This window comes from Palaemon carinicauda, chromosome 8 (genome assembly GCF_036898095.1).
Source record: "Palaemon carinicauda isolate YSFRI2023 chromosome 8, ASM3689809v2, whole genome shotgun sequence".
In the NCBI taxonomy this organism is placed as follows: domain Eukaryota; kingdom Metazoa; phylum Arthropoda; class Malacostraca; order Decapoda; family Palaemonidae; genus Palaemon; species Palaemon carinicauda.
The window spans coordinates 116,828,340-116,845,616 of record NC_090732.1 but is presented as its reverse complement, the minus strand read 5'-3'; the positions used below and the strand labels follow the sequence as shown (position 1 = coordinate 116,845,616).

At 46.3% G+C, this 17,277-nt stretch overlaps 1 protein-coding gene across 1 annotated transcript in view; it reads left to right on the top strand.

The window, feature by feature from the left end:
• The window catches only part of LOC137645849 (TBC1 domain family member 13), a 124,707-nt gene that overhangs the window by 26,241 nt on the left and 81,189 nt on the right, over window positions 1-17,277 (top strand). The window contains exon 3 of the mRNA XM_068378832.1: window positions 7,164-7,289. Coding sequence (XP_068234933.1) covers window positions 7,164-7,289 — 126 coding nt within the window. The remainder of the gene's footprint in view (window positions 1-7,163; window positions 7,290-17,277) is intronic.

Sequence of the window (17,277 nt, the reverse complement as noted above, 5' to 3'; positions counted from 1 at the left end):
GGGTTCCTCAACCTCAGACCGAGGGCGCGGACGGCGACACCGAAGCCGCGCCAGCGGAGGACTCCGTTTATAGGAGGGTTATTGGTCTGATTCGACAGCACCACAGGATTGAGGAACCACTTCCTTCCGACGAGGATGCCTGGCGGTCTAGCCTTAATAGGCTAATGGAGGAACCCGTTCAACAGAAGCCCTCCTTAGCCCTACCTGTGGCCAGAGATGTGAGGCTTGGCCATGCTCACATAGACAAGGTTGTGGCACGAAACGCTGAAAGTTCCAAAGTTCAGAGTTCCTCCAAGTTACTCCAGGGATTGAAGTCCCAAAGTAAATATTATTGGATGGAAGGACAGCCACAAGGAACCAGCAAATTGGAAGACTCCCTAGAAGTTTTAGGTCAGGGGGCTTCGGAGGACAGAGCTTCTTCAGCACCTCTCTGTTTTTCTCCATCGGATGCAACGATGATGGAGGAGATGTCCAAAGATCTTGTCAACGTCGCCTCTTGGTTAGACTGGTGGGCCTCGACACTAGTAGGCATCCAGGCTTCCTCCGACCCTGCAGTTCCGTCCAACCAAGCACTGTTGAAGGAACTTATCAGCTCCGGAGGGCGGGCCTTGAAGTTCCTAACGTTTCAGTCTCTAGCGTTATCCGCCAACTGGGTCCTGCGAAGAAGAGACACAGTCTTGAGTAAATTGTCCAGGCATATGCCGGACAGGGAGGCGAGGACTTTGAGGAACCTTCCTGAGTGGGATGACGGACTCTTTCCCCTGAAACAGACAGAAGAAGTGGTTGAGAAACTTCTGAAACGGAAGGAAGTGAGCATTCCCAGACCTCATGCCATATGGAGGCCCACTTACAGAAGGCCTCCATCTGACGGACCGTCAACATCTCGAGCCTCCCCTAACCAGGTGAGGAGAGAGGCCCCAGCGTCCCTGTGGTCTCAGCCTTCGCAGCCCTCCCGTAGGGGCGCTCCCACAGCCCCAGCCTCCTATAGAACAGCCCACTCAGCTTCCAGGAGAGGACGATCAGGTCGCTCCTCCAGACGGAGGTAGGGTGAGAGGAGTGGGGGACTCCTGCCCAAGCCTCAGGTAGGGGGATGCCTCAAACAATTTTGGCAAGCATGGAAGAATCACGGAGCAGAACCCTGGATGGTAACAGTGTTGAAAGAGGGGTACAAGCTTCCATTTCTGGCTGATCCTCCACCTCTTATCCCAGCAAGTCAGGCGGAGTGGTTAGCCCCCAAGGATCCCTTGAAGAGGGAGGCCTTATAAGAAGAAGTCTCCACTATGTTAACGAAAGGGGCAATGGAAACGGTACTACAACCGGGTCCAGGGTTCTACAGCCGCCTCTTCCTGGTGGAGAAAGCGACGGGAGGTTGGAGACCAGTCATAGATCTGTCGGCCCTCAACAAGTTTGTGTGCAAGACCAGCTTCAAGATGGACACCCCGAAGTCAGTCCTGGAGTAATTGAGAGAAGGAGACTTCATGATATCCATATATCTCAAGGACGCCTATGTCCAGATCCCTATTCACCCCTCAAGCAGAAAGTACCTTCGGGTGAAGTGGGATACCCAGGTCTTGCAATTCAAGACTCTTTGCTTCGGCCTGTCAACAGCGCCCCAAATTTTCACGAGAATCTTCATGACTGTCTCTGTATGGGCTCACAAACGGGGAATTCGTCTGATTCGCTACCTGGACGACTGGTTGCTCCTTTCTTCCTCAGAGGCAGTTTTGAAGGAGCAAGGCTCGAAGCTACTGCAATTCTGCAAAGTTCTGGGTATCACCATCAACCTGGAGAAGTCGCACCTGTCTCCCTCCACCAGGATGACGTACTTGGGGATGGTTCTAGACTCCCGACTAGTGAGAGTCTTCCCATCAGAGGAAAGGCTGAACAACCTGGACCAGGTCCTCCGTCTCTTCCTATCAGGACAGCCCAGGAGAGCGAAGGATTGGCAGAGATTGATAGGCCATCTAGTTTCATTGGAGGAGCTGGTTCCCTAAGGGAGGATGAAACTCAGGACCATCCAATGGAACCTGAAGGGACTCTGGAACCAGGTAGGTTCGCCCTACGAAATAGTTCCTGTTCTTCCAGACACGAGGAAATCCCTGGAGTGGTGGAGGGACCGAGCAAACACCCTCAAGGGGATGCCCTTCGCAGCGGAGCCCCCGGAGATGCTCGTCTTCATGGACGCCTCCAAGGAAGGATGGGGAGCTCACCTTCTCGGGAAGTCAGCAAGGGGCTCTTGGACGGAGGTGGAAAAGACTCAGCATATCAACGTCCTGGAGATGAGGGCCGTTCAGAAAGCGTGCCTTCAGTTCGTCTGTCTTCTAAGGGGAAACACAGTGGCGTTAATGTGCGACAACGCCACAGTGGTAGCCTAGATAAAGAAGCAAGGCGGTCTAAAATCGAAGGAGTTGGAGATTCTGGATTGGGCCGAGTCGGAACAAGTAGTAATAACAGCAAGATTCATTCCGGGAAAGAGGAATATCCTAGCCGACGGACTCAGCAGAATGGGCCAGGTGGTGGGAACCGAATGGTCCCTTCACCCAGAAGTAGTAAGACTCATCATCCAAAAGTGGGGTTCGCCGGTGATGGACCTCTTCGCAACCAGACTGAACGCACAGCTTCCCGTATTCTGTTCTCCTGTTCCAGACCCAAAGCGGCATTGGAAGACGCCTTTCAACACAGGTGGGACAATCTCGACATATATGCTTTCCCTCCCTTCGCATTGATCAGGCAAGTGCTCAACAAAGTAAGGACGGCTCACAATCGAAGGATGACTTTGGTAGCGCCTTGGTGGCCGGAGAGGGAATGGTTCGCGGATCTAAAAGAGCTAGCGTGCCTTCCCCCGTGGTCTCTGCCAGACAAACCATATCTCCTGAGGCAGCCACACTTCCAAAGGTTCCACGACAATCCACGATCTCTGCGCCTTCACGCGTGGAGGTTATCCAGCGGCTCCTGAGGAAAGAAGGTTATTCGGCAGGAACAGCTGAAAGAATGTCTCGTTATCTGAGGCACTCATCGGCAGCGGTGTACCAAGCAAAATGGACCACTTTAACGAAATGGTGTGCCTCCAGAAACATCAAGCCCTTAAGAGCCTCGATTCCGGACATTGCGGATTTCCTCGTACACCTCAGGGACGTGGTGGGCATGTCAATTCCAGCCATCAAGGGAATCCGTGCAGCGTTAGGCCAAGTTTTCCTCCTGAAAGGCATTGATCTGGGTTCCTCTAGGCACATCTCTATGCTCATCAGGAGCTTTGAGCAAACCTGTCCTCCCCGTGCCTCCAGGGTGCCGCAATGGGATGTGGCTAGAGTTCTGAAAATGCTGAGTGAGCCACCATTTTAACCTTTGAAGGGCATAGTAGATAGAAATCTCATGCTCAAGACTGTCTTCTTGTTGGATTTGGCTTTAGCTAAGAGAGTGGGCGAGATCCATGGTTTGTCCTACGAAGTCTCGCATACAAGAGGTTGGCGTGAGATCTCCTTCAAGTTCGTTCCTACGTTTGTTGCTAAAACACAAAATCCATCTGTCTGGGATCCAAAATTCGAGGGGTTCACTGTTCCAGCAATTCCTCGGTCAGGTAATCCGGAAGATTTGAAGTTGTGTCCAGTCAGGGCCGTAAGGAAATATCTGGAGAGGACTGCCAGTCTCCGGCCTGGTATCAAGAACTTCTTCGTCTCCACGGGCACGATGAGAAAGCCGGTCTCTAAGAATACCATCTCCTTTTGGCTTCGACAGGTGATCATCAAGGCCTATAGTAGTGCCAGTCTTCCCCTATCAGGTAATCCCAGACCACATGACATTAGGGGTATAAGTACCTCTCTTGCCTTTGAGAGAAACATGGCAGTAGCGCAGATCCTCAAGGCAGGCACCTGGTCGAACCAATCTACGTTCACAGCCCACTACCTCAAGGAATGTTTGAGGAAGTCTCTAGACGGGTTCTCTATTGGGACAGTCATCTCCACGCTCCAAGCGATTTAACGGCCAAAGCCCCAGGTATAATTGTCTTCTCTTTTCTCTTCTTTCCCCGGAGATTTGACCAAGTAGAGACTGCACAAGACATGACTTCACAGCTTCGTCACTGAACACAACAGCAAGAAATTTTTTAAGGGTGAGTACTTAAACACTAGTGTGAGCTCTTTGTGTAGTTTTTCCTATGGTTCGTTTTCCGACAACCTTTGGAACACAAGTCTCCTATCTAGGTTCACGGCCGTTCTGCTTAGTTGGGTCTAGGTCAGGTAGACACTCCCACCTCCTAAAGTGTAAGTCTCCTAAGAAAGTACAGTACCTCCATAAGGAGACACTGCTCAGTTCCAGTGGTAAAAGACTATTGCTCAGCTTTAAGTCGAGTCTTTAAACTAAAGGAAGTAGATATTTCTTCTCCGCCGAAACTATCGTTGCTTGTATGGAGCTTCGAATAGACCTGTCCTCCAGTTGAAAAGAGACCAACCCCCTGGAACCATGTCAAATTGCTGTGTTCCCTTAAGAGGACACCATGCAAATCGTTGGCCCAAGCCTCGGATAGAGATCTCACCCTTAAATCGGTTTTCTTACTTGCTCTGGCTTCAGCTAAGTGGGTGAGTGAGTTTCTTGGCCTCTCATTTGCCATCACTCGTTCAAGGGGATGTCTTGTTCAACTTAGTCCCTGAGTTTGTTGCTAAAACCCAGAATCCATTTATCCCCAATCCTAAGTTTTTGTCTTTTCAGATATCAAGCCTTAGAGAGGTAACTTATGATCCTGATCTGCTGATATTGTATCCTGTGATGGCGCTATCTTAAATGTATGCATGTACGTACTTGCCCACACCTGGCACTGCAACATATCTTTATTAGCACAGGGAGAGTGAGGAAGAAAGTAAATAAGAACACACTTTCTTCCTGGTTAGGGGAGGTCATTGACTAGACCTTTTCACCTCCCTCTCCTTCTATAGGAAAGTCTCAAGTCATAGCTTGTGAAGTCAGAAGTGTTGCCACATCTTTAGCTTTTAAAAAGAATCTCTGTGACTTAGGTACTACATACAGTGGTGTGGAAATGTCAAACAATACTCACTGCCTAGTATCTGTGGGATGTATTACTCATATGAGCCAGGTCTTACGACACAGATATTTAGCTCAGAACAACCCTTGATGCCATGGCCATGTACCCGCTGGTATTACTAACCACTGGTTTGCATGATGTTAGAATCCTTAACTCTTTCAGCATCACAATGCTTGAGGTTTAGGCATTCCAGGATAAATTTTCAGCCAATTGGAAAGAGGTCTTACTCCCACCTAATGATGAGTCTATATAAAGGATGAGGATTTGTATAGTGGGGGAACAAATGATACATTTGGGAGTAATCTGTATTTTTCCCTAACCATACAAACCTGAGTCCTTTATTCCCTAGAAAGTCCCTGTTGTAATCGGTGGTTTGTCAGTGAGCAGGGTGAGGGGGGCCGGTGCTTCCTTGCCACTGGACCAGTAAGTACCAGTCGGTTATTGACACCTCATTGTGTATAATTTTTAACAGCCATATTCCAGCTTTGCTGTTATCATTCTCGTATCTAAAGGCCTCGTTTGTATAGTTAGGGAAAAATACAAATTATTTCTTAATTTGTCAAAGTGATTTAAATTTTTTAATATTTTATTCTTGTCTGTTATTATTTTTTTTAGTAAAAGCACAGGCTGTCTAATGCTGACTAGAGATTGGAAAATTTCTTAATCCTCTCCCCCAAGCATTCTTTGCTGGGGATCAGGGAAGATACTTTTATATCCTATGAGATTCTTGCGGTACTATCGGAACTGCGATTGATCTCTTAGGCCTGAATATGGTTGCCTTTTTGTTAGTACCAGCTGTGACGAGATGTCCGAGATCACCTGATCCTTCTGGCTTAACCAAATGGTGTTATTTTCTATAGAGTAGTGCTTTCTTTTATCTTCCCTGCAGAATTAATTCAACCCTTAAGAAATAGGTTGCTGGGCTCTTAATAGTCGGCAATATGAAGAGGAGTCTCAGGGGAAAAAATTACACTATCACAGGGAACTTGTGCAGTACTAGTAGTCATCCTAACGATGATAATCTGTATGAGACATCCTTATTTTGTACGCTTCTTCATGTGTAGCTCCATCTAAAATCCTGCTCTACCTGTTTCTTGTGTATAGCCATCAGTTGGATAGCCTATACTGTACAGTATTCAACTATGGTAAAGAAAAAAAAATTGATTTTTTAGTATGGGAACTGTTTTGAGAGCCCACTGCCCTTAGTTGTTAACCTATGCCATAAGAAATACTAATTGGTCTCAATTGACAAGGGTTACAGTACTCATCTGATATACACGAAAGCTACTTGTATGAGTACTGTACTGTATGTTAGGTACAGTAATAAATTTTTTCAGGATCTTGAGGAATTTCTCATCTTGAAAATTATGTTAATTACTAATCTTAAATATAGGGGAGGGGACAATCTAGTCTTTCCCTTTTCACCTAAGCCATTCTGTTTTTTTTTAACATTTTTGCTCCTGTGTCATAAGATCCTTATTTTCCTGATGGTGTTTTTAATTTTTTCTTATGAACCAATTGTTTTTGAAATCTCTGATATCCCCACCAAAATGTTCTAGCTGGGCTTTACTGTACTGTGGAACTAATAAGGTCACCTACCTCGGTACCCTGGTTTAAACTCATTTTCTTAAACATTGAAGGCCTTCTCACTTAAATATCTACTCAGACATATTTAAACTGATGGTGATGGGTTACAGTTTTATGTGGTTAATTGATAATAAAGTTTTTTTTTATATATATATATATATAACTCCTAGCCATCAGTTTAGTTTACATAGTAATGAATACCCACATCCTGATTCCACACTTCTTGTTTCTGGATAGCTCAGGCAATGATGTAACCAACACTATTACCACCAAAAGTGCTGTTTGGAGGGTCACGTGGCTAGGTCATGGTTCTTTTTCTTTTGCTGAGTGTCCGGCAGTCTGGTAAATACAGGATTGTGTAATTGTAAATTGAAGGGTTTTTGGTAGGTATAGAAATAAAAAGTTTTATCATCAGAATTCCACTTCTAGTCATTATTCAATAGAGTTTATATTAATTTTGCTAGTTATTATTCAATAGAGTTTATATTAATTTTGTTAAGAATATGATGTTAAAAGAATTACAGCTAGTTTATATTTTCAGGCGTTCCAGATGAGGGTGGACGAAGAGCATTATTTTGGAAAATATTATTGAATTATTTACCACTCACACCAAGCCAGTGGAATGACACACTCAACAAGAAGAGGGCTCAGTATCGTCACTTTGTAGGTTGGTAATTCCTTGTTGTTGTATTTTGGTAGTGTATACACTTAGCACTATACCTTTACTCGTCAGATGAATATCTGTTTGATTAATGTGGATTGATAAAAAATTTGTGTTCCTACATGGATACAAATCATCATCCTTGAATAGGAGTATGAATTCAAGGAAGGTGGAACTCTGCTGTGAAAATAAATTTATTCCCATACTAATAAACCTTTCGGTATTTATGTGGATACATTTTTGGCGGAGCTGGAAGACAGCCATTAGATTTAAAATGCGAGGTGGCAACCCTGTCTAATCACTTGAGTGGGAAGGTAGGGAGTGGCTGGGGGATACCCAGTCACCCATATATACTCTCACAGCTGTGAGCTATGTCACTTTATGCTTTTGGCTGGTAGAAATTTGATGTCTCCGCTCTCTCCCTTCAAGGCTTAGCCATTTATGACTACTGTATTGCTTTATGCTCATTCTTTTTCTTTATAAATGTGACTGTGTTTTTAACCTGACACTCTATTACAGAGTAATGAGGCAGTTTTCAGATGTCAAGGTTTGTTTCCGCGAGTTTATCGGAAGGAATCTTCTGCGCTGACAATTCCTCATGGGGGTAACCTCTCCCATTTGAGGGTTTTTTTTTGAGGATGGATGGTCGGCATGCCCTTTGTAAGGGCGACCATCCACCGAAGGGGATCGCGAACGATCGGCAGAGAGGTCCAGGACCAAAGTCACAAGACTGGTTGCAGGTGCAGTGATGATTGATGTATGAAGGTCTGAATGCAGTGAAGGCTCCTCTGCAGGGGACTGCAGTGACGACGATGAATCAAAGAGGCGCCTCTTCACCGCTGGTGAAGGGAGACCTCTAAGGCGAAGAGGCCTTTCGACGGATGCGCCCTCTGGGGGCCGTTGGATCAGCAAGCTGACCGTGCGCCGCAGCAGTCCTCCAAAGAGGACTCTCCATAAGTGAACTCCCCCGAGGGGGTGAAACACTTGCAGGAGAGACAGACGTTGAACTTAGTTTCCCCCTCGGAGGATGATCAGAAACTGGGGAAACTAAGTCGGCAGCAACCGCTGTAGAGTCTGGAGTGGCAGAGGAAATGGATGAAACCGCATGAGACACCTCTGACACACAACGTCGACAAGGGCCAAGGGATCTACCTATGACGGCGACGATAATTGCTTAGCTGAAGAACCCATGCGGATGAACTGCAGCAAGGCTTCCTTGGAGGGTGCATCCGTAAGCCCCAAGGAAGACCATATCTGTAAGAGGGGAGTTAGTAACAAGGCCTCACCCGGGGGGAGAGGTGGAGCTGCTTCGCTTGGGGAAGCAAGATCATCTCTCGAGACCCGGGGTTGGCCGATAATAACTTGGTCTACGCTACAACTCGACGGTCTCTCGTAAGAGACCGAACGAGTAGGAGCTTCGGAGGAGGGTCGGGAGACGGAAGAAGAGGCCTTGGGTTTTTCTTCCGGCAAAGAAACCTTTGAAGGAGAAATGTCCCGCTTGGACTTCTTCTTCCGCCGTCGCGCAAACCTCTCCCACTGGGAAGAAGACCACTCCCTACACTCATTGCACTTATTAACACTATCACACCGTTGACCTCTGCAGGCAGGACAAAGGGTGTGAGGATCAGTCTCCACCGCCGACATATATGTCCCACAAGGGCGGCCAGAGAGTCCAGGGCAGGTGTGCATGGTTGCAGAAGTTCTACTTCACACACACACACACACACACACACACACACACACACACACACTCTAAGAGAAAAAGAAAAAACGAAAGTCATTAATGGCTGCCAATATTCGGCGAGGATGAAGAGCGGCAACGTCCGTTCACAATCCAAGCCAAAAGCAAAGTGAGCTCAATCACAGGTGTGTGAGGGGGAGCAGTAGCAAGCTACCCTCCCTACCCCCAGCTAACTAGTGGTGTGGGTAGTTAACCCTCGTTAAAAATTAATGGCTCGTCATTTCAGTTACGCCGAAAATAATACTCCTATTAAATAGCGTGGTTTGTATTCCAGTTACGAAACAACTTCAATTTGAGATAGAGCTCGTTGAAGGGGAACAGATTGCTTCTAGGAGGTTCACCTCCAGATGTGAGAAATACCCATTCAGAGGGAGAGTCTTTACACAACCCTTGAGTACGCTAACAATCATGAGCTAAACACTCATGATCACGATCGAGACGCTTATGATCCCGGTCACGCTCACGATCGTGAGTTACACTCTTGGTCACGAATTACGAAGCTAGTCTCTACACAACCCTTGAGGACCCTCATGTTATAGTGAGCGAGAGGCTCCTGACCACGAGCACAACGCTCTTGATCGCGATCACGAGCGTCTTGAGGTCACGATCACAAGCTAGACACAAGTGATCACGAGCGAGATGCTCGCGCTCACGTAAAGATCATGAGTTACATGCTCAAGCACGATTCTCATGTTTACAATTGCGAGCGTCTTGGTCACGATAAGGAGCTAGACACTCGGGATCACGAGCTAGACGCTCACGATCTCGCACACGTTCACGATCGTGAGTTTACTTGCTCGCAGTCACGGGTACGACGCTCGTGATCACGATCACGATCAAGACTCTGATGATCACGATCACGGGCATGACGTTCATGAACACTAGCGTCTTGAAGTCACGATCACAAGCTACACTCCTGTGATCACGAACGAGACGATCACGATTGCGAGCTACTCACGATCACAAGTTATAAGCCTGTATCCTGAGCTACACGCTCTCTATCACGAGCTAGACGATAGGATCGTGAACTACATGTTCATGGTCAAGTACTACTCGGTCATGCTCATGATCGTAAGTTACACACTCAAGGTCACGAGCGAGACGCTCGTGATCACGACCATGAGCACGACACTCGTGATCACGATAGCAAGCGTCTTATGATGAAGATCATGAGTTACACTTGTAATCACAAAGGAGACGATTGCGACTGCGAGCTAGACGCTCACGAATACGAGCTATAATATACTATCCCAGGCTAGACGCTCTCGATGATGAGTTAGACGCTTGCGATCAAGAACTAAAAGCTCAAGATTAAGAGCTATAAGCTTACAATCATAAGACAAATGGTCACTATCATGAGCTGGACGCTCACAATAATGGGTGCAAGCCAGACAATAAATCAGGAGCTAACATTCATGATTACAAACTAAATGCTCACAATCATGAGCTAAATGCTCACGATTACAAGTTACACTCTCACGGTCACAAGCTACACGCTCACTATCACAAGCTTGATACTTACGATCTCATTCTAGACACACACCGCCTCTAGATGCTTATGATTACGAGCTAGACGCTCACGATTGCGAGCTAGAAGCCAGACACTCGCGATCATGATCTAGATGCTCACAATCATAAACTAGATGCTCACGCTCGTGTGAGATGCTCGCGCTTTCGGTAACGCTCATGCTTTCATGCGAGACGCTCACGAGTGAGATGCTCATACTTTTGTGCGAAATGCTCATGCTTTCGTGCGAGATGCTCATGCTTTCGTGCGAGATGCTCATGCTTTCGTGCGAGATGCTCATGCTTTTGTGCGAGGCGCTCACGCTCACGCTCACTCTCACGAGCGAGACATTCACGCTCACGAGCGAGACACTCACGCTCACAAGCGAGACACTCGCTCTCACATGCAAGACCTTCATGCTCACGAGTGAGACACTTGCTCCCATGCAAGACACTCATGCTCTTATGCAAGACACTCATGCTCTTATGCGAGACGCTCACGCTCTCATTTGGCTCGTACAAGAGCACAAGCGAGAAACGAGGTGCTCGCACTCATGAGCAAGAAGCTCTCGTGCAAAGCATTCATGCTCACGAGCAAAACGCTCTCGCACTCGTGCAGGAGGCGCTCGCTCTCGGGCTAGGCGCTCACATGGGAGATGCTCACACTCATGAACGAGACTCTCATTATCTCGCACGAGGCATTTAAGACCTAGAATCGTAATGATCAGTCATGAGTGAAATGATCCTAACCGATTCGGTAGATCTCAGATTTTCCAGATTTTCAATTTGTCAGCTGCCTATCACCGTTTTTCAACTGCTAGAAGATCCCCGGTGGTTTATCAATAACACCGTTCGCTGTTTTTACGTTCAACAGCTAGTTGTTCGTTATCTCACACGACGGTAACTCGTCGTTTCGCTTGCTTGCCTTTTTGCTTGCCTGACGTTCACATGTCGGAGACTAGTGATCATTATAAGCCTGCTCCATTCTAGACTTTTAATTCAGCAGCCACTTCCTGAGAGGGAGCTGCTCAAGAGAGCACTCTCTCCTCGATGGTATAGATCGTCTCCCCTCCCTCTTGGGCTTACACTACTTAGTTAGACCCCATCAGAGTAGTTGGAATTACGGTTTTTAAATATTAAACTTAGCCGGTGAATATATAATAGCTGACGTCTCCGACGGCTCGACAGATTCCAAAAACTCGCGAGCGATTGCCGTGAAGGTTGCGGGTGTGACCACCAGCGCCGACTATCGGCCAGATACCGCATATACTTGTAAACATCTCCAGTTCTTCTCTGTCGGTCTTGTCGACAAGTTGGTTCCACTCGCTTTATGACCTCGAGTTTTCTACCGAATTGGTGAAGTACTTGGTTTTGGTTTTATTGCTTTCGCCGTGTTGGATTATTCAATACTCTCTTCAAAAGAAATGCTTTTTAAAGGAGAGGAAAAGTGTTTTGCCCTTGGTTTTTTTTTTATCTCTGGTTTTTCCATAGAGTAAAGATGGCCGACCCTTCCCTCAGTGTACGGAAGTGTGTTTAAGGCTTTTAGTAATTATTTTATCACGTTATAAATTATTGTTGATATTTATAGATTTTCCTCTATATATTTTATATCTCGCCCGCCTTTATTAGGCCTCTTCGATTAGCTTTCCATTTATACTAAACATCAAGATAAATTTTATGTTTTGTTTAAATGCGGCCTTTACCTATTCCTTGTAGGCGGTCCTAACTTGGAAAACGAAGTTAAACAACGTTGAGCCCATTCAACTTTTATTTTTGTTAAGTTTAAATCAATTGCCCTGTAAGAGTTATGAAATGAATATTTTTTAGAAAATATTTTAAGAAATATATTCTTTGAATAGTCTTCGGGCTGTTTTTTTTTTTCAAAGATGAACTAAGTTTGGTTTATTTATGCTACGCAGTTTGCGCTCTATCGTTACGATAGAGAAAGAGAGAATCACGGTTTCACTTTGCAAAAAGAGTAAATCGATTTTGACGTTTTGTTCATTCTTCTTTCATACTGAAGTGTTTTAGATACTAATTTAAAGGAACTTGTTAATTTTCAATTTCTTAGTCCTTTCAGTTTTTTCCTTTGGTCAAATAACCTGTTTATTGACGAAGGGTGAGTGGGCAATTCTCTTGTGTGTGACAAGAGAGAGAGAGAGAGAGAGAGACGGAGAGAGAGAGAGAAAGAGAGAACGATCCGATCTTTATTCTCGTCCCAAGTCTCTGTACAAGGAGTTTGGGAGCGAGTAACGTTGTTCTCTATTCAGTTTTTTACTCTCGTCCCAAGTCTCTGTACGGGGAGAGAGGATAAAACGTTTTTAGTTTTTATTCTCGTCCCAAGGCACTGTACGGTGAGAGATTGAAAACGTAGTCTTTAGTGAACTAGTGTTTAGTCTCCTCCCCAGTCACTGATCCTTTTTAACTTTATATATTTCCGTTTTATTCGATATATATGTATATGTTTATTGATTTTTGCATGTGTGTTTCATTTTGTACTAATGTGCTTACATTATACGACTCATTTCACAATTATAACCTTTTGATGTAAGGGAGAATTGCGTGCTTCAGGTAGAAATCAGTTTTATTCATGCCTAATGTGAAATTATTGAAAAATACGATATCAGTGAAGTAAGTGCAAAAAACATGTTCTGTGTTGCGGAGGGTTCGTTTGTTCGTGCTTGTCGCTCCCCTAGTCTGAGACCTCTTTCAGGCTCCCCTGCACCAGGGAGAAGTAATGTCGTAGGACTTAAGGGGACGAGAGGCTTTAACCAACGTACAGACGTTCCCTCTTTGGTATCGGACGTTTCTCGTCAAGATTGCCCTTACCATAAGACGGGTGAGACTGTGTTCTCCTCGTCATCCGAAGACTTTTCGCAAAAGAAACCTTGGCGCAAGGTTTCTAGACCCTTGAAGCGAAAGTCAGTCCCTTCAGGACAGGTCCAGCGTCCTGGCTGTAGCCATTGGGACAGCTCTGACCCTTTGCAGTCGTCGGAAGACTGTTCGCCTATTAAACGCAAGCGTAACACGGGGTCCTAGGGTCGCGGTAAAGGCAATGTTTTGCCAACACAGACGTTACCGTCGTCTCGGCCCGTTCCGACTCCCGTTGATCCTAAATGGGTTGTCCTGCAGGACATGCAGACTAAGCTTGCCTCCCTTATGGAGAAGTATGACGTTGAGCAGGTTCACGATGAACCTTTGCTTTCGAGTCGCCGTTACGCTAAACGAGACTCTGGCCGTCAGCCGCCCAAACGAGCTTTTACTCGTCCGTTTGACGTTAGTGCTGACGTTTCTTGTACTTTGATACGTGATGTCAGTAGTTTTTCACGTCAGTCACGTGACATGGATCCTCCCTCGCTGCAGTCTCGTGTTGACGTTCAGCCGCTGCCGCAGTCTCGTGTTGACGTTCAGCCGCTGCCGCCGCAGCCCCGACCTGACGTTCGCCGACCGCCTCAGTTGCCTCGACTTGACGTTGAGCATCAATCACCGCAGTCGAAGGTTGTTTTGCCTGCTCAGTCTATGCAGTCAAGGCAGTTCCGTCGTGACGTCGAGCGTCAATCAACTTGTTGTTGTTGGTCAGTCACAAGGATTTCAGTCCTTTCAGCAGCGGCGTGACGTCGCTTCCTCTACTGCTACTGCTGCTCCTTTGCTTGTTGACATTGCCTGTCAAGCGTTGCCGCCGCGGCAGGTCTCTCCTTTTCATGAGACTCGGCAATTGTCGGACGAGGTTCCTTCAGATGAGGAAGTTGCTGATCCTCCTCCTACTGATATTCCTTTGGGGACTTTGTCAGACGGAGAGGAGCCTAAAGCTGCTCAGCCCTCTATGGACTTTAAAAAAATCATGCTGATTTTTAAGGATCTTTTTCCGGACCATTTTGTAACTGCTGCTCCTCGTTCGCCTTCGTCAGAGTTTACGCTAGGCCTAGCTACTTCGAAGCCGTCGTTTTCTAAGCTAGTGCTCTCTCGCTCTTCTAAGAGAGCTTTACGTTTGCTTGGCGACTGGTTGATCACCAGGAGGAGTTTGGGGGAGACAGCCTTTGCTTTCCCTCCTTTTAAACTGGCTTCTAGAGCGATCGTCTGGTATGACACGGGAGAAGTTCTCGGCTTGGGAGTTCCTGCCTCTGCCCAGGGAGACTTCTCAAGCCTCATAGACTCTCCCCGTCGCCTGGCCATGAGACGCTCCAAGATTTTATGGTCGGCTTCAGAGCTAGACCATCTCCTGTTAGGAGTTTTTCGATCGTTTGAAGTTTTTATTTGTTGGATTGGTCCCTGGGAGCCTTAAGTAGGAAGGTCTCTCCAGCTGTCAATGTATTGCTGTACAATTATGTCATGCATGAACAAGGCTATCAGGGATGGCTCCAATGATCTGACAGCCACGTTCACTGCTGGAACAAGGCTATCAGGGATGGCTCCAATGATCTGGCAGCCACGTTCACTGCAGGAGTACTTAAGATGTAAGTGCGCTCAATGTGTTCATTGTCAAGACAAACTTCACGATGAAGACTACCAAATCTGTCTTGGCAGCAGTAAGGGAAGGCGACTGGATGGTCTCTTTCGACCTTCAGGATGCATACTTCCACATCCCGATTCATCCAAACTTTCAACAACATCTGAGGTTTGTGGATGGGAAAGTAATGTACCAATGTCGAGCACTGTACTTCAGCCTCATTCCTGCTCCTCTTGTTTTTACAAGGCCCTTGCAAAATGTAGCAAGCTTTCTACAATTTTTGAGGATTCAGAGCCTCCCTTTATTTTGACGACTGGCTAATCAGGGCATCGTCATTATATCGCTGTCTGGAGAGCCTCTAATGGACATTAGACCTAACCAAGGAGCTAGGTCTCATAGTGAACGTAGAGAAGTCGTAACTTACAGTACCCCATCCCAGACTATTCTTTATTTGGGAATGGAGATACAGTGTCTGATTTTTCGGGCCTTTTCGTCTCCCACAAGAATGGAACAAGCTCTGTTAAAAGTCCTTCACTTGCAAGAGAAAAACAGTTGCTCTGTAAGAGTTTGAACTAGCCTCGTGGGAACTATTTCATCGCTGGAGTAGTTTATCTCTCTGGGGAGACTCAACCTATGCCCTCTCCAATTTCACCTAAACCATTGGAACAAGGAGAAGGGCTTAGAGAGTATCTCTTTCCCAATCTCCAACTCAGTCTAGACATGTCTGACTTGGTGGGACAGCGACATCAGACTTCGAGAAGGTCTTTCTCTTGCGATCAAGAACCCAAACCATGTGTTGTATTCAGATGCATCGGATTTGGGTTAGGGAGCTCCACTGGACAGTCTGGAATGCTCGGGTCTTTGATCCACGGATCAGAAGAAACTCCATTTAAGGCAAGTAACATCTCTCCTTTGGCGAGATTTGTGCAAGGAAAAATGAATGTCTTAGCGGACTGCCTCAGCAGAAGAGGACAAGTCATCTCCATGGAGTGGACATTGCATAAGACTGTGTGCGAGAAGCTATGGATGACATGGGGTCAACCCTCCATAGATCTTTTTGCGACTTCTCTGACAAAGAGGCTCTCGATTTACTGCTTTCCAGTTCCAGTTCCAGAGGCAGCCCACATAGACGCTTTCCTGCTGGACTGGTCTCACCTGGACGTTCATGCCTTTCCACCTTTCAAGATCCTAAACAAGGTGCTGCAGAAGTTCACCTCTCACGAAGGGACCAGGTTGACATTGGTTGCTCCACTCTGGCCCGCGAGAGAGTGGTTCACAGAGGTACTTCTATGGCTGGTAGACGTTCCAAGAAGTCTGCCGTTACGGATGGATCTCTTGCGACAGCCTCACGTAAAGAGATTTTATCAAAGCCTCCCCACGCTTCGTCTAACTGCCTTCAGATTATCAAAAGACTCTCTTAAGCTCGAGGGTTTTCGAAGGAGGCAGCTAGAGCGATCGCGAGGGCTAGAAGATCCTCTACCATCAGGATCTATCAGTCGAAATGGGAGGTATTTAGAGACTGGTGCAAGTCCTCCTCTATTTCCTCTTCCAAGTGCCTCTGTAGCGCAGATTGTGAATTTTCTGCCTTATCTGAGAAACGGTCGCTCCCTCTCTGCATCCACCATTAAAGGCTACAGAAGCATGTTAGCTTCTGTTTTCAGGCATAAGGGTTTGGATCTTTCTAATTACAAAGATCTCCAAGACCTGCTTAAGTCTTTCAAGACTTCCAAGGAGCGTCATATTTCGACTCCTGCTTGGAACTTGGACGTGGTCCTACAGTTCCTTATGTCAGACAGGTTTGAACCATTAAATTCAGCCTCCCTGAAGGATCTTACCCTCAAGACACTTTTTTTTTGGTGAGCTTGGCTTCGGCTAAAAGGGTTAGTGAGATACATGCTTTTAGCAAGAACATCGGTTTCTCCGCTAATAAAGCAGTATGCGCTCTTCAACTTGGTTTTTTTGGCCAAGAATGAACTTCCGTCTCGTCCTTGGCCTAAATCATTTGAAATCCCCAGTCTTTCTGAGATTGTGGGGAATGAAGTTGAAAGAGTGCTGTGCCCCGTTAGAGCTCTTAATTTTTGTTTATCCAGAACTAAACCGCGACGAGGTTGTTCAGAGGCTTTATGGTGCTCCGTTAAAAAGCCCTCTTTGCCTATGTCTAAGAATGCGTGGTCTTATTTTATTAGACTTTTGATTCGGGAGGCACACTCTCAATTAAGTAAGAAGGATCATAATTTACTTAAAGTCAAGGCTCATGAAGTTAGAGCGATAGCAACTTATGTAGCGTTTAAGCAAAATAG